This window comes from Brassica napus, chromosome C3 (genome assembly GCF_020379485.1).
Source record: "Brassica napus cultivar Da-Ae chromosome C3, Da-Ae, whole genome shotgun sequence".
In the NCBI taxonomy this organism is placed as follows: domain Eukaryota; kingdom Viridiplantae; phylum Streptophyta; class Magnoliopsida; order Brassicales; family Brassicaceae; genus Brassica; species Brassica napus.
In genome coordinates, this window is record NC_063446.1 from 43,562,810 (window position 1) to 43,581,479 (window position 18,670).

Below are 18,670 nucleotides of genomic sequence, written 5' to 3' on the forward strand. Positions count from 1 at the left end.
AATAATCTTTAAAAACGTAATTTTATTAATGAATTTTTTAAAAATGGACTTGATACTTTTTCAACCAAAAACAAATATAATCTCATGGTGTGCAAAACAATATTTTCCTATCATTTGGTTAATGGGAAGACTGATGCATGAGAAATATAAGAAAAGTGAACGCAAAATGAAAAAAAATAGATGTTAAAGCCAAACCTTGCGCATGTTTCACCATCGGTATAGCTTTTTTCTAAACCCATCAAACTGAAAACCAAATAAAAAGCAAAATCAACAATCAACACTTCTTAGCAGCTGAACACAAAAGAATCTCATCAAAGACATAAAACTCACATCTATTGTTTGGGGGCAGATCAGAGGAGGGCACAGTTGAAATCCCATCAAGCATGTCATTGCTATTTTACATGAAATTTCTGTAATAATACTGATTAATTTATTAGCTATTGTTGCTATTTTAAATGGAACCAAAAAAAAATATCCTTCACCAATCTGTCCACAAATGATCAAGTTCTTAATTTGTGTTTGTTTGGCCGACATGGTGAATAATTAAGGGGTAATATCTATTCATTTAAGGGAAATAGGAATATTGAATTGATTGTTATAAATAATTTCCTAATTTTTAATATATACTATTAAAACAAAAAACTATTTTTTGAGACTCCTTAATTTGTTAAAATATTTACAACAGTACCAATGTTTTTTAATTTAAATTAAAAATTAGGAAATTATTTAAAACATAACTTTATTAATGATTTTCTAAAAAATGGACTTGATACTTTTTCAACAAAAAAAAAATCTCATGATGTGCAAAACAATATTTTCCTATCATTTGGTTAATGGGAAGATTGATGCATGAGAAGTATAAGAAAAATGAAACATGAAAAATAGATGTTAAAGCCAAATCTTGTGCGTGTTTCACCATCGATATAGCTTCTTTCTAAACCCATCAAACTGAAACCCAAATAAAAAGCAAAATCAACCACCTGCTTAGCAGATGAACACAAAAGAATATCATCAAAGACATAAAACTCACATCTGTTGTTTGGGACAGATCAGAGGAGGACACAGTCAAAATCCCGTCAAACATGTCATTGCTATTTTAAATGAAATTGTTGTAATTATACTGATTAATTTATTAGCTATTGTTGCTATTTTAAATGAAACCCAGAAAAATTTATCTTTCACCAATCTGTCCACAAATGATCAAGTTCTCGACCGGTGTTTGTTTGGCCGAAATTGTGAATAATTAAGTGGTAATATCTATTCATTTAAGGTAAATAGGAATATTGTTATAAATAATTTTCTAATTTTTAATTTAAATTAAAAACATTGGCACTGTTGTAAATACTTTACCAAATTAAGGGTTCTCAAAAAATAGTTTTCTGTTTTAATAGTACAGATGTACAAACAACGTAAATAGTCGTTTAGAACCTCTACGGTCCTATGGCCTTCAATAAAGCTTATGAGATATCTAAATCAATAAAGCTTATGAAATCAAATATCCAAATGGCAATGGCAATGGTAATAGGCCTAATAAGGAATTTTTTTATATATTTTAATACACTAAGTTACTTTAATTAATAATTTAAAACACCAACCTTTTATTTTCAACTTAATACATTAACTAAATTTTATTTTCATAATAATACACCACTCTTAAAATTTATAACCATTTAAAGTCATTAATTTAATGGAGCATTAACTTCCATTGTTATTTTTTATTATTCAAAAGAGTCAAATTCAAATGAAAATAATAGTTGAAATATTTTTTTTTCCTAAAGTAACAGATACATTATTTGCATTCTTGAAAAACCAATATCTTTAATCTTTAATAGCACTAGAAAATCTTTTATATATTCGCTTTATTTATATTATATGTTGTAGATAACATTAAATTAGACATTATTATTTTTAATGAGAATCTAAAAATCAAACAAAGTTCAAAAGTATAAACTGTAACACATATTACACAAAAAATATTTCCATATAATATTTCTTTATAATATAATAGGTACTATAAAAACTATCGACAGTTAAAATAACTACATATTCATTGTAGAATATTTGAAATATTATTAGATAATTCAAGTAATTTAAAAATTAATAATTTATTTGATAATAAACTATTTAATGTAATTACAGTGTACTTAAAAAATTATCCTAGCTCTGCCACTGTTCACCTTGCTTTATTTTTGTGAGAAGTTTTTTTAATGAACTTGTCAATATTTTTCTCCTTGATTTCAGTTCCTCCTCATCAAAAGTCTAGTTATAGTTTCACCAACTTGACGGTTGGATCATACCAATCTGCATAAACACAAATGCAGTTTTGCATAACGGCGCTTCTGGTGATCTTTCACATAAAAATCCCAGGAAACAAAACTTAGAAACCTGTATCCATCTTTATATTGAGCTACATCCGGGAACCTTAGAAATCTGCTTATCCTTCATCCACTGCCTCAGGCTCTCAGCTTCGTCAAACCGACCTGCAGCTGTATATAGACCAGCCAACGTCACATAGTACCCAGCTTTCCCTGGCTTAAGTTGGATCAGCTTCTTTGCCACTCTTTCCCCTACTTGTACATTCCCATACACCTTGCACCCACTCAACACCGCACCCATAACAGCCTCATCAGCTTCCACGGGCATTTCTTCCACAAACTTCTCTGCTTCCTCCAAAAGACCTGCTCTAGCCATACAATCCGCCATACTAGCATAGTGTTTCAACTCGGGAACTATCTTATACTCCTGCATCTGTCTGAAATACAGCCAAGACTTGTCCACAAGACCACCGTGAGCACATGCTGATAAGACACCAAGAAAAGTAACAGCATTGGGCTCGATTCCTTCCTCGAGCATCTCGTCAAACAGTTTAACCGACATGACAACGTCCCCGTCCAACCCATAACCCAAAACAAGAGAGCTCCAAGAGATCACGTCTCGGCTCGGCATCTCAACGAAAACTCTATGCGCATAAACTAGCTTTGAGCACTTGACATACATATCGACTACAGCATTGCCGAGATTCAAACCCAAGCAAGGGCATCTCCTGATACACCACCCATGTACGCTCTTCCCGTGTTTCAACGTCCCAAGCTGTCCACAAGCCGTAACTAAACTCACCATTACCACCGAGTCTAGCGAAAACCCATAACACATCATTTCTCTGAACAGAGCCAAACCCAGGACAGCTTCTCCTTCCTGAACATAACCGCCAAACATAGCCGTGTAAAGAACAGAGTCTCTCACCAGCATTTCATCGAACAACTTACGCGCATATAAAATTTCACCAATATCAACATACATTATCACTAAAGCCGAACTAACAAACAAACTCACTCCGAATCCTAATTTCAAGCTCAGCACATGAACCAAACCCCCGAGCCTCGCTTCCCGAGAGGCAGAGCAAGCTCGGAGGACGAGAGGAAGCGTGAAATCATCGGGTCTGACGCTGGAGTCACCCCACATACGAAGAAACAAATCGATTGATTTCGAGGGAAAGCCTGATCTGGAGAACTCGCCGATGATTATATTCCATGAGAAGATGTTGCGATGTGGCATGTGCCAGAAGACAGCGAGCGAGGTAGGGAAGAGATGTTTTAGCTTGGAGTAAGCGAGGACGAGCTTGGAGCTGAGGACTACGTTGGAGTAGTTGGAGGTGCGGAGAAGATGAGCGTGGAGATGGCGGAGATGGTTAACGTTTGGGGATTGACGTAGAAGAGAGAGGAGATTATTAGGATTCTGTATGGTTCCTGATAAAGCTCGAGCGGTGAAGAGCAGATTCTTCGCTGGGCGGCAATAGCAGGAAGAGGCAAACGCTAAGCGCATCGAATCACGAAGTCCACTGTCGATAATCACAGTTATTCTTTCTTGAAATAAAATTTTATATGGGAAATTAAGATGCTAAATTCCTTAACATAACAATAGACACGTTTTTATTATGAACTAGAGTCGGCCCAGCGCGAGATCTGAATTTCCATGTATTATGGTTTGTACTATTTTTGTTATATTTTGTTATATGTGTGGTTAACTTGCAAATGAAATTGATATGTGTGATAATGTTTATGACTTAAGATATGGATTAGGTGGATGGTTTCATTGGACGAGAAATTATATCTGGTAGATTTATTTTACTTGTCTATTTCTCTATTCATAAATACTTTTTTTTGAGACTTGTTTCTGAGAGCGGCTCCATCGTTTGTTCAGATGTCCCATCCACCATCAGGAAGCTAGCGACTCAGTCCATGATATACAACATCTGGAGGCAGCGCAACTCGGCAGTTCATCTCACTGGATTCTCTCCGCAGCAGATAACATTCGCCACCATAGACAGGGATATCCGTAATGCCATCAGTGCGAGAAGACATAGGAGGAAATTCACTACTCTTATGCAACTTTGGATTAGACACTACAAGAAAATGTGCCCATAACAACGAACATTTACGACGAAAATATTTCGTCGTAAATTTACATGGTCTTTACAACGAAATTACGAGGAATCTAACTTTCGTCGTAAACGCCATGTAAATTTACGACGAACTGATTTCGTCGTAAACTCCATGTAAGTTTACGACGAATGTACGTGGAATGAGAAATACGTCGTAATCATTACATCGACATTACAACGAAGCATGTTACCGTTATATTTAGGTGAAAACGTGTATTCAATGTGCTTTAACTTACCTAATTTCGTCGTAAAGTCGTTGTAAATAATATGTTAAAACCATGTAAAATCCATGTAAAATATTCCTTGTAAAATCGTTGTTATATTTCAACTACCCAACTCAAAAATTTCTCTATATATATGTCATTTCCCACAACTCTCTTCCTCACAACACACAAACGGGAGAAAAAAAAATCCGAAAAAAATCAGAAAAAAAAGATTTCAAAAAAAAATCTAAGAAAAAAATGGCCGGTGGCGGTAGTATTTACGAGTTACGGAGTTGGATGTATTTGCACAAAGATTCCGACGGGAGGGTGACGAACGCATTTCTGAGCGGGCTAGAGACATTCATGCACCAGGCGGGCTGTACACCGATCACACAGGAAAGCGGTAAGATGTTCTGCCCCTGTCGGAAATGCAAGAATTCAAAATTTGCACGTAGTGAAACTGTATGGAAGCATTTAGTAAACAGAGGATTTACACCACAGTACTACATTTGGTATCAACATGGAGAGGGTTATGGGGGAAATGAAGCTAGTAGTAGTAATAATAATTTTGAGGATGGTCATCATAGTGAAGAACCGAATCATTTGCATAATGAATATAATTATCATCAAGATCATGAGCAGATGGTAGATCATGATAGGGTTCAAGATATGATTAGTGATGCATTTTTAGAAACAACTACAACAATAGCTGATGGAACTGGAAATGTAGAAGAACCTAATTTGGATGCAAAAAGGTTTTATGAAATGCTAGATGCTGCAAATCAACCAATCTACACTGGTTGTAGAGAAGGTCTCTCTAAATTGTCTCTAGCAGCTAGGATGATGAATATTAAAACGGATCATAATTTACCTGAGAATTGCATGGATGCATGGGCGGAGTTGTTTAAAGAGTATTTGCCAGAAGACAACGTGTCTGCTGAATCTTATTATGAGATTCAGAAATTGGTTTATAGTCTTGGGTTGCCTTCGGAGATGATTGATGTTTGCATCGACAACTGCATGATCTACTGGAAAGAAGATGACAAGTTAGAAGAGTGTCGATTCTGCAAAAAACCACGATTCAAACCGCAAGGCCGTGGGAGGAATAGGGTACCGTACCAAAGGATGTGGTACCTACCAATTACAGACAGATTGAAAAGATTATATCAATCTGAGAGGACTGCTGCATCGATGAGGTGGCATGCGGAACATGTCCAGAGAGATGGTGAGGTTGCACATCCATCAGACGCAAGAGCGTGGAAACATTTCAACAAGGTACACGCAGATTTTGCTACAAATATTCGGAATGTCTATCTTGGGTTATGCACCGATGGATTTAGTCCATTTGGAATGTCTGGTAGACAATATTCTTTGTGGCCAGTCATTCTTACGCCGTACAATTTACCGCCGGATATGTGCATGGAACAAGAATTTCTATTTTTGACCATATTAATCCCTGGGCCGAAGCATCCAAAACGGTCTCTTGATGTTTTTCTTCAACCGTTGATAGAAGAGCTAAAGCAATTGTGGTCAGAAGGGGTGAGGACGTACGATTGTTCCTTGAAAAACAATTTTACGATGCGAGCAGTTCTGCTGTGGACGATAAGTGATTTCCCTGCTTATGGGATGTTGTCTGGCTGGACAACACATGGAAGATTATCTTGTCCATATTGTCTTGGATCGACGGATGCTTTTCAACTGAAGAATGGTAGGAAGAGTTGTTGGTTTGACTGTCATCGTCGCTTTCTTCCACTTGCCCATCCGTACAGAAGAAATAAGACATTGTTTCGGCACAAAAAAATTGTCAGAGACGGTCCTCCTCCATATCTCACCGGCCAGCAGATCGAAGCAGACATTGATTATTACGGAGCTCAGGAAACAGTTAAAGTTGGAGGAAATTGGCATGTTCCTGGAAATATGCCTGATGGATATGGTGTGTCTCACAATTGGCATAAGAAGAGTATATTTTGGGAGCTACCCTATTGGAAGGATCTTCTCTTACGCCACAATCTGGATGTCATGCATATTGAGAAGAACTTTTTTGAGAACATCATGAATACATTACTTAACGTCCCTGGGAAGACAAAAGATAACAAAAAGTCAAGGATGGACTTACCTGATATTTGCTCAAGAAGTGAGTTACATATCAAGAGCAATGGAAACGTTCTTGTTCCCATCTTCCGGTTGTCATCAGAAGCCAAAACAACCTTGTTTGACTGGGTTGCATCAGAAGTTAAGTTTCCTGATGGTTATGTTTCAAATCTGTCAAGATGTGTTGAACGAGGTCAAAAGTTCTCCGGAATGAAGAGTCATGATTGTCATGTGTTTATGCAACGACTACTTCCATTTGCTTTTGCCGAGCTCCTTCCAGCAAATGTCCATGAAGCACTTGCAGGTAATTATAAAACGTTAATATATATACATATGTTATGAAATGTTATTAATTTGATTACTTTTGCAATATACAGCCATCAGCGCTTTTTTCAGAGATCTCAGCACACGTACGTTCAAGGAAGAAGTCATCGAACAACTTCATCATAACATTCCGATCATATTGTGCAACCTGGAGAAGATATTTCCTCCTTCATTTTTTGACGTCATGGAGCATCTAGTTGTCCACCTACCGTATGAAGCATTGCTTCGTGGACCTGTTCACAACGGATGGATGTATCCGTATGAGCGACAGATGAAACATTTGAAGGGGAAAGCAAGAAATCTTGCAAAGGTGGAAGGTTCAATAGTTGCAGGGAGTTTGACAGCCGAAACATCTAACTTCACATCATACTACTTTGCTCCAACTGTTCATACGAGAAAAAGAGTTCCTAGAAGATATGATGATGGTGGAGTACCGACATCATATCCAATTGATGGTGTTCCTGACATTTTCTGCGAAATTGCACGGTTTGGTGGTAAAACGAAAGAAGTATGGTGGTCATGTGAAGAGGATAAACATAGTGCCCACACTTATATTCTGCTCAACTGCGAGGATGCAGTGACCCGTTACTTTGAAAGGTAAATATTTTTGTGAATGTTAATTATATGAATTGAAGTTAATTATGTATGACTTGATTATTTGTTTAATTTGCAGCATGTTTGTATCTCAAGTTGAAGAAGCAATACCAGGAATATCTGCAACTGATGTGGACACACGTAAAGATAAGCACTTTGTCAAGTGGTTAAAATCACAGGTACGTAATATATCTCATACATTGATTAATTAAGTAAGTGTTTTGATACTTCAATATTAATTAAGAATAACTGCTTTTTGCAGGTTGATTATGACGATCCTTATTATCCCGTATGGTTTCACGAATTGGTTCAAGGTCCAGTTGCAAAGGTCACCACATCACCTATGTATTTCACACGAGGATTTACCTTTCACACATACGAGTATGGGAGACATCGGGCAACGAGTAACTACGGAATATGTGTGAAAGGTGAAACGGACTTTTACGGGATCTTGCAGGAGATTATTGAAGTGGAATTTCCGGGGTTATTGAAGCTAAAATGCGTCCTCTTCAAATGTGAATGGTTCGATCCTGTTGTGAACCGAGGGATTCGGTATAACAAATTTGGTGTTGTGGATGTCAATTTTGGGAGAAGATACAACAAATTTGAGCCTTTCATTTTAGCTTCACAAGCCGAGCAAGTTAGCTTCCTTCCTTATCCTCGGCTTCGAACTTCCGGGATAAACTGGTTAGCTGCTATCAAAATTACACCTCGTGGACGCATTGTCGCTGGAGAAGAACCGCCCTTGCAAGAAGAAGACGCTATCAATGAAGTTGAGGTACCAGAACAACCAACTGATGAAATCCTTTTGATCGACCCGCAAAACTTTCAATATGAAGATATTCCCGAAGATGCGACAGATGAAGCACGTGAAGACGAGTTCGAGAGAAGCGACGATGATGATTGTAATGATAGTGATGAGAACGAAAACGATTTAGAGTGATGTAATATTGATGAGAACGAAAACGATTTAGAGTGATGTAATATATGTCTCTGATGTTGTATTTCTCTATTGTAACATATGTTTAAAGAAATATTGTTTTTAACCATCCTAATGTATGTGTAACAAATGTTGTTTTATATAATATGTATTTGTGTTAATTTTAAAAAATTATTTGGAGTTTTAGGGTTTTAGAGTTTAAGTTGGAGAAAGAGCACAAAGTAGTAGAGAAGAAGAGATATGATGTTAGATGATATGTGACTTTGGGGTTTAGGGATTTCATTCTCGGTGTTTAGGGTTAAGCGTTGTAAAATCGTCGTAAATGTTTATCTATTCCACGTAATTTCGTCGTAAATGGAAAAACGCGGGCCTGGTAACTTCGTCGTAAACGTGGGCCTTGTAAATTCGTCGTAAACCGATGTTTCGACGTAATTTCGTCGTAAATCGAAAAACGCGGGCCTGGTAACTTCGTCGTAAATGAAAAAACGCGGGCCTGGTAACTTCGTCGTAATGTTACGTCGCGTTTACGACGAAACATTTTCTATATATTGGGACGCCGAGACGAGGCTGCCTCGTCCATTCCTCCCAAACTCCTCTCCTCTCCCTAAGGTACATTCTCTTCCCTCCTTTTTTTTTTTTTTTTTAAGTTAGTTTAGGTTATTAATTAGTTAGGTAATTAGTTTAGGTGATTATTTAGATAATTAGTTTAGGTGATTAGTTAGATGACGGAATCCTATAGTTTAGGTGATTAGTTAGGTAACGGAATAATTTTTTAATTATGTCGTCATAATTGATTAAATTTATTTAAATTTTTTTTAGATGGCTCCTAGAAGGAAACCAGCAGCACCTACTTATGCCCAGTTGTTTGGCGATGGTTCCGGTACATCTTCTTCCGGTCCATCGTCTTCCGATGCAGTTCCAGACTCTCAGACTTCTCAGAGAGTTTTTTCGAGTCCTCCTCTTCCACCGCAGATGCCTCCACCTCCTCCTCCAGCGGCTGCACCTGAGCCTGTCCCAGAAGGTGCAGTTCATCCGGATTTGCGTGTGCCTTCATATGCTCCCTTCGCGAGATATACGGTGGAGGATTTGCTTGCCCAGCCTGGACGGGAGGGTTTGGATGTTCTAGACCCCGATAGACCCCGAGGAACTTATTGGTAAGTTATTAATTTTTATTACTTTAAAATTTAATTAATTTTTATTTTGTAACGGTTAAATTGTTTTTTTTCAGGTTTGGGGCTAACAACCGTGTTAGCCGGAGCGTTTCGGCGACGATTAAGGGTTACTACGACGGGGCATACCCGAACTGGAGCAAGACACCAAATCACGTTAAGATCACGTGGTTTAAATGTTTTGCGGTAAGATTTTTAAATTTAATTAAATTTTCACTTTTAAATATATATATATATTTTTAATATTTATTATTAATTGTAATTTTTTCAAAATTTTTATGTTTCAGCAAAAGTGGCATTGGTCTTTGGGAATCACCGAGAGGGTGAAGGCGGAATTCGTTGCAAAGGCAAAGATACGCCTCTGCAACACAGTCTCTGATTGGAAGGACAAGTGGGAGATCTACGGGTATGAGGGAAAGCCCACTGAGCTCACGACGGATGTGTGGGATGGCCTCATCGCCTATTGGGAGCACCCCTCTTCGATCAGAAAGGCCAATTCGTGCTCGGCTTCTCGAAGGACGAAGGATAAAGATGGTCATTTGCCCATGCTTCACAGAACCGGACAAAAACCTCATGCAGGAGTCCGTCTAGAAGCTGTAAGTTTTGTTTTAAATATATATTTTAAAATATTCAATTAATATAATTTATAATATTTAATTTAATTTTTTTTGTAGTTCGAGAAGACGGGAGTCTTACCTTCTCTGTCTGACCTATTCAAGATGACTCACGCCACATCCGACGGAGTTTTTGTGGATCCTGCATCTGAGAAACTCTTCCGAACAGTGGCTGGTCGGATTGAAGAACGGGAGACGCAACTAACCCAGGAGTCTCCCGATGGATTACCAGTCACATTGTCCACCCAAGAGGTCGACAGAATCTTCGAAGAGGTAACTTAAAATTTTAGTTTACATTATTTTAAATATTTTAACATAATTAACTATATTAATATATGTTTTGATTTTATAGGTGGCTCCTAAAAAGAAGGGACGGATAGTCGGTATAGGCTCTGTTAACGAAGTTGCAAGGGCAACTTCGTCATACACTTCGAGACGGGATGAAGAGACTGCTCAGATGAAGGCTCAAATGGATAGCCAGAAGGCTCAAATGGATAGCCAGCAGGTTCGTTTAGACTCTCTTGAGGATTTGCTAGACGTGATGGCCGTGGGAAACCCGGTTATGCAGAGAATGTTGAGTGAGAGACGAGCCGCTCTTGGAATGCCACCACGAGATCCCCAAGAGTCCGATCCAACCCGTCAACAGCCGAGCAACCCCACCAACTACTTCGACAATATGTAGTTTTTTTTTTCTGTTTGTATTATGAATTTAAATATTATTGTATGACTTTTTAAAATATGTTTTCCAATTTCATATTTTGTTTTAAAATTTAAATTATTTTAAATTCTGAATATTAAATATAAATTAAAATCTATTATATACTAATTAATAATAATATAATAAGAAACGATGTAAACTCCTCGTAAACATTACATGGAGTTTACATCGAATGTTTACGAGTGATTAACATCGAAATATTTACGAGGATTTTACATCGAAATGTTTACGAGTGATTTACAACGAAAGTATTTACGTGTGCTTTACATCGAAATAATTATGTGGGATTTACGACGAAGTCTTACGTGGCGTTTACGACGAATCCTTTCCCTGCGCTTTACGAGGAATATATTTCGTCGTAAACGTAACGAGTCGTTTACGACGAAACCTCCGTTACGACGGACATTTAACAACGAAACGTCTTTCGACGTTAATTCGTCGTAACACCCCGTTTACGACGAATTTACAACGAATACTGTCCTAGTAAAAAATATGTTTTCTTGTAGTGAGATAGTTGCAACCTTCTGATCTAACAATCATGTGTATACCTTGTTTTTTATTTCTTTTTGCCAAGGTATCACTTTTAGGCTTTTGTAACCCTAAACTTTCATTTTATGATATTCACAGTTTAGCAAAAAAAAAAAAGAAAAAAAAAGATGTCTCACCAAGACCAAACCAAGGTGATTATTCTCTCATCGTCGAGAGAGTTACAATAAATCTATCTCATCAGCGAATCTTTTTCCCGGATCTTTGACACATCATATAATTAGTCCACCACTATTGTTTATAAGGTGATTTTGTTAGGTGGTGTTTGAATATTTTAATTAGCAGGCTAATTTTTTTTTTTTGGGCATGTTTTCGAAATATTTTATTTGTTAGGATGTTGTGTTGTGTTATGAATGATTTTCAATTTTACGATCTCAAGAAAAATGATGTTTTATTTTTTTATTTATTGGGGTTACATTATTAGTACCACGAATGCAAGAATGTTCATTTTAAGAACATATTTATCCATTTAATACGAATAATTTAATTTGATCCTGAAAAATGAATTTGAGAGGGGACATGATCAAATTGTCACTTTAAGAACTAACAAAATCTATAAACGTGGTAAAAGAAAAATATTATAATTATGCTCTAGGCCGGTTTATATATATGGAAATAAGTTCCTAAAGGTAGAATGAAGCTCTAGTAATTTTTTTATCAGACTACTCTTAAATTTTTGCAACATATAGTTCAAGAGATTTCTAAGTTTATAATATGTTATCTTAAATTAAATTAAAAATATTTTATTCACGACTGTGTATAATTTTATGTTTTTCATGTCGTTTTTTGATATTTTCAAATCCTCTTATGAAACAAAAAAGGTTAGGAGCAATATAATTAATTGTTTTCTTCAATATTTATGTATTGTAAATGAAACTGAACAAATGTTTAATGATAGAACCAACAATTTGCAAGTCATTTTTTTTGTTCGAAGACTTTTTTATAATTTGATTGAGTTAAAAAATTTTATATATGTTGAATTTTTATATCTGTAAACTACACAACTAATAATTAACGATTTATTTTCGTGTTTTAATCAGGTTAACCAATATTTTGAAAATATAAAATAATATAATAAGTGTTTATAGTTACAGGTTAACCAAGACTTTACACACTTTTGAGATTTTGAAAAAAAAAACAAAAAATGATTTTTTTAGCTAAAATACAGAAATCTTAACTGTTTGAATTCTATTTATGTTGTTATTTTCTATTATCAAATCACATAGGGTTTAGGTTTAGACCCAGGTTTTTAAAATCGAATCACACATCTCTTTTCTCAACAGTGAATAATATTGTTTTTTGAAAAAAAAAAGAAAAAAAAATAAATATATTGTACGTTTCTCGCCTTCTAGAAAACAGAGGATTTACCTTACGTACGGTGAACATAAGTACTGACATTTGTAACCAACACTGATCTGTGTTCTTGGCATAAATAGTACTAAATTTAAGGCTTACATTTTATGACATTTAAATTCTTTGATAAAAAAAAAGTTTATGATTCTTTGGCAGTCAAAAGTCAAACTTTTTTTTCTGAGGATCACACCAAGGTAATGTGTTTCACAAAGAAAATAAACATACTACGCATACATGCATTATGCTTATGCTTATGCTTATCTCTATATATATGTTCAACACTTCTTATAATGTTATTCTTGTGAATGTTTGACCTTGAATATATATATATATATAGAAATGTGGAATCTAAATAAAGTAAACAGTTTAGAGATAGTGCACTGACTTCATAGTGTTGATGAGAAATAGTTATGAACATACCGTATGTATAATCACATTTCAAATTCTTGTAAAATCTATAATATTCAAATACAAAATACAATATCGTCGTTAGCTTGGTTACACGCAATAATAAGCAAACAAGACAATGTTACATATAAATTATTTACCCTATTTTATTTACTTAATAAATCATGTATCAAACCACCAAAGCCCATTTAGCATTATCGACATTTCACATATTCATTCATCGATATGCTATTACTCTTTTTAACATCTGGTTTGGTTCCTCATGCTTCAAGACTCGTCCACGAACCCACTTGATCTTATGAACTTCTTTAGGAGAAGAATTAAGATTGTGTTTGTGATCTCAACCGCCGCCCACGTGAACAGTCTGTCATCGACTGGTTTCTGAGCTGCTCTTCGGACCATCCTTTGCATACCACTTCCAGAAGCCTTCGCCGCAACCTCAGATGTTGCTAACAATCCTGCAGTGGGACTCACATTGACTGCTTCAGCTGCTTCTTCGATTATTTGATCATCAAGCTATGGTATCTGCTGTGGCAGTGGCAGCAGCTGCTCTTCCACTACCGTTATTGCTTCCCGTGGCTCAGTTTGGGAATGAGCTAGTGACTCAGTGGAAGAAAGCGTTTGGCTACATTCCAGAGGAATATGTTTTCAAACCACGGTTGCTTTGCCAAGGATGTAGTGATGAATCTGCACTTATTAAGAAGACATGATTACTGAAGTTGTTTCCAAAGTTGAAGATGGATAATAGATAGGTCGTATCACTAAAAGAAAACATAAAATAATATACAGTATGTGTTTGCGAATAACTGAAACATGTACCAGTATATATTTTGAAACACAGAACAATAAAAGCTGTGATTTAAGTTAAAAATATTTGTGAGTAATGTTGATACTCTTGTTTATGCAAGCATTTACACGCTGAAGATTTTTGACCTTATGTATAGGTTAAAAACCATTATTATCAGAAGCTATTCCTAAGGTAACAAAATGCTATCCTATACTCGACTGGCTCAATAGCTCAAATTACCAATAAAACATCTACTCTCAACCAAAATATTATGCATAGAAGGGTGTCTAGAAGGGTTTATACCTCATCAATAAGTTTTTGATGTTCAGGAGAGCCAAACTTTGGGTGGTGCCTTTCGTGATTTAGTGGCTAATGTACGTCACTCGTCTTTTGGATAGTCTACTGATCCCAATGCTCCATTAGGTCTTGTAACCTATAAGGGCAGAGAAACAAATCTCAACCATAAGAGCAGAGAACTGATTTTAACTTCCAACCAATATGCAATCATTTACAATATAGATTCAATCAAACATCTCTCCCAAAATCTCAAAGGGAGTATTGTATGGTGATATACCTCAAGGGGAAGAGACATAAAATTGTCAGATGGGTTTGCTTGCATCTCCTTAACTTCCTGCCGAATCCTCTTCGCCGCCGGGTTTTTCCGGTTATACCGCCATCTAATTGCCGCAGTTCTTGCGGGGAATGCAATCCGCCGCCGGAGTCCATTTTGGCTCGATCCGTTCAGAAAGAAAATAATGCAAAGAGCGGAGAGGATATATTGTAAGAGATACTGAGAGCAGATGAGTCCAAGGTGAGAAATACTCACATATTTATACAGAATACATCGCCTCACAGATCAAAACAACGCATTGAAGACAATAAGTCGTATCATTTCAAATAACGTGGAGAAACTCAGGAGTCACCGGCGTCGATCGAAGGTGAGAGATGATCTCCATCTCCTCGTTTCATAGAATTAGGGTTACACAATATTTCATCTACTCGCAGACGAAGCGCAACACCAAGCCCAACCGCAAGCCCGAAACATTATAATTTCACTTTAATGAAACGCAGCGCAGAGGACACGTGTTGCGCGCAGGAAAGCCCAATTTATGACGTGGATGCACATGTGGCATATCTGGGAGGGATTCAAACCTTCTTTTATATATAAAGATATATAAAATAATCAAAATATTTCATTAAAGATGTAAATATATATTTATATCCATGTGGTAACTAATATATACTAAAAAATTTAGATTTAAGACATGAGGTTTCGGATTTAGGGTTTAATATTTTCTTAAAAGATGTATATAAATTTAAAAACTTTAAAATAGTTTCAATTTTTTTTTTGGATTTCAAAATAATAAATAAAGTTTGAACTGAAAAATGTATTATTCGACAATAATATTTTTTATTATTTATTTAAATAATTATTTATATTTACATATCGATAAAGTAAGAGGTATAAGAGTTTTTTATTTCTTTAATGAAACTTGTTTGGTTTTTTTTCTCTTTGTGTGTTTTTTTTTTGTGAAGAAAAATAATTTTAATGTTTTATGAGAAAATTGCCCAATTAAAATGATAAATTCGAAAATTTCTAAGTGTTCAAAATTCTCTTCAGAAAAATTCAACGGCAATCATATAAATCTTTTTGACATTCCACTTAGGTGCTTCTTCAGTGTGTATTTGAAACCAAATATTATTTGGTATTTTAGAGCATGTTGATTTAGATTTTTTTTCAGATTGGCACCGGTATAAAATTTAAGGAATAAAACACTTTAAAAATACGATAGAGGGATATTAATTATTATTATTTTAATCGTACTGATGATAGAGGATTGGACGAAATATAAACTATATATGGCATACCTTCATGAAAACTAATAAGAATCAATAAGACAAATACAAAATATAGCAAATTTAGATGTTGACATTGTAATTCTTCTATGCAAATAAATGATTTGTGTGTTTATCATGTATCTATTTTAAAGTTATTTTATATAAAATAAGAAAAATCATTTTCGCTTGGTTTATATATTAATTAATCTAATGGTTTATATAAAATAGGTATTGTATAATGTAAAAGTGTTTAATATGTAAAATGGTAAAACAATATCAAAATGTTTTGAACAGTTAAAAATATTTAGATATTTATTCCATTGTAAAACAATACAATGTTTTGTTTATATTTATACAAAATGTACAGATTAATTATTAATATAAAATTTTAATTTTATATTTGAAAAATACTCCTACCATTATGTATTGTTATACACTATATTATCTTAAAAAAATTGTGTCCTATTTTGAATCGGTCCTATATAAAATTAGTGAAATATATTAATTTTTGTGGTAATTAATTTGGGAAAATTTTCAAATATGACTCTCAACTTGATTTCAAACACAAAGGTAAACCCAAACTTGAATCAAATGCAAAACTAACCTAAAAGGCTATTGAAATTACAACCAGCCCCTTGTGAACAAACAAAAAAACCGACTTTTTTACGTTTCTAACCCCCGTAAGTCGTCTGGTCTAGTTCTACTTAGAAATAATTTAAAAATTTTGTAAGAAATATTTTGATAACTGAAAAATTGAAATCATGTAATTAACATATGTTTTAATAGATATAAATTAAGATATAACAAAATTTAATTGTTTTCAACATAGATGAGTGAAAGTAGTGAGTCATGATATTCTTTGGTTTAGGTTTTGCCAATATATGTTGTAGTATTGTATGTGTTCTTAGGGTTAGATTTTGGAATGCGTAAATGTTTTTTTAAAACTTTAAAATTTACCTAAGTGTGTTTATTTCTGTGTATAGTAAACACTATTTAAGTATAACTATGGTTGTATAACGTGGTTAGTTAGTTAATTTAGTCAATTTAGTTTAGGGGTTAAATTTAGGGTCTGGAACAACTTACTAAGTCGTCTGATGTACAGTATTCAACAGACGACTTACTAGTAAGTCATCCAAACCGGACCGAACCTTTAATTTTACAATGTACTTTTAAACCTAACCGGATTATTTACCGGCCATATATAAGGTGTTTTTTTTATTCACTGTTTCGCGAAAATCAGAAAACCCTAATGCTGTTTCTCTCAAAGGCAATTTCGAAGGCGATTTCCGTCGATTCTCTCTAATCCATCGCTCACCGCCGGTTATCTCTCCGCCGTTATCACCGTCGTTCTCACCACCGTTCTCACAGCCGGTTAGCTGGAAGACTTTCCAGACGACTTAATTATAAGTCTTTCAGCTGGAAAACTTGCCAGACGACTTAATTATAAGTCTTTGATTGTTTGAGATGGTTGTTTTTGATTGTTTTGCAGGAAAAAAAAATGGAGATGCCAGAACTCCCCCGTAGGATATATACATTAGGGGAAGAGACCCCCGCAGTGCATAACATTTCGTATCATACTTGTTGGACGTTGCATGCTGCTTTAAAGAAAGCTCTTCATGATGACGAATATGAAGAGCTGAAGGAGTCGAAGTTGGGAGTTTTCATCAAGTTCCAAGAGCTGGGATTTGATTGGGCTTCAAGGCTGGTTCACTACATGCTCGGTTTCCAGCTGGACATAAAGAAGAAGTATGAGCTGTGGAGTCTCGTTGGTCCACAACCTGTGAGGTTTTCACTGTTAGAGTTTGAAAACCTCACTGGTGTAAACTGCGAGTACATCGAGGACCTTGAGAGACCTCACTGTGTTGTTACAAAGGAGTTGACTTCTTTTTGGGAGATGTTGGGAATTCATGTCGAAGCTGGGTCATCTACTCAGGAGATAATAGCAGCATTTGAGAGATGCGAAGGGTGGTCTCGGGATGATCGTAAGCGGCTCGCGTACCTTGCCATCTTCACTGGATACATTGAAGGGAGAAAATATTCAACCCCTACACGGGTTAGTCTGGCAAGGCTAGTGATGGAGCTAAAACGGTTTGAGAATTATCCATGGGGGAGAGTCGCGTTTAAGGTGTTGATGGACTCTGTGAAGGGCAGAGATATTTCGGGTTGTTAGGTTTGCGCAAGCTCTCCAGGTCTGGGTGTACACAGCTCTGCCAGAACTGGGTGCTAATTATGGTAATCCACTCCCAAACAATCCGTCTCCACCGATACTGGCTTACAAGGGTCACAAAGGACGCATACAGTTTAAAGAGGCTATCCTCAGTCAGGTATTTACTTCAATCTGGACGACTTCGCAGAAGACTTATAATTAAGTCGTCTGATAAGTCTTCCAACTGGACGACTTAGTAGAAGACTTATAATTAAGTCGTCTGGGAAGACTATCCAGACTACTTAATTATAAGTCTTCTACTAAGTCTTCCAGCTGGAAAACTTTCCAGACGACTTAACTATAAGTCGTCTACTAAGTCATCCAACTGGAAGACTTTCTAGACGACTTAATTATAAGTCGTCTGCGAAGTATTTTCTTTCCATCTTTCTTAATCCGTCAAATATCTAAGTTCATATCTTCTATTTACTGCAGACTAG

General features: G+C 35.7%; 1 protein-coding gene and 1 pseudogene across 1 annotated transcript; both read right to left on the reverse strand.

Moving 5' to 3' along the window:
- Window positions 1-2,089: 2,089 nt before the first annotated feature.
- LOC111204667 (pentatricopeptide repeat-containing protein At4g14170-like) lies at window positions 2,090-3,966 on the reverse strand. The gene is made up of 2 exons (XM_048751662.1): window positions 2,386-3,966; window positions 2,090-2,301 (listed from the first exon to the last, which is right to left on the reverse strand). The coding sequence occupies exon 1, from the start codon at window positions 3,820-3,822 to the stop codon at window positions 2,398-2,400; it is 1,425 nt and encodes a 474-aa protein (XP_048607619.1). The 5' UTR covers window positions 3,823-3,966; the 3' UTR covers window positions 2,090-2,301; window positions 2,386-2,397.
- A 9,451-nt stretch (window positions 3,967-13,417) lies between these two features.
- LOC111211103 lies at window positions 13,418-14,865 on the reverse strand (annotated as a pseudogene).
- Window positions 14,866-18,670: the final 3,805 nt, after the last annotated feature.

Bases quoted from the DNA above. Each gene is read 5' to 3' on its own strand.
- LOC111204667 (XM_048751662.1), bottom strand. From the start codon at position 3,822: ATGCGCTTAGCGTTTGCCTCTTCCTGCTATTGCCGCCCAGCGAAGAAT.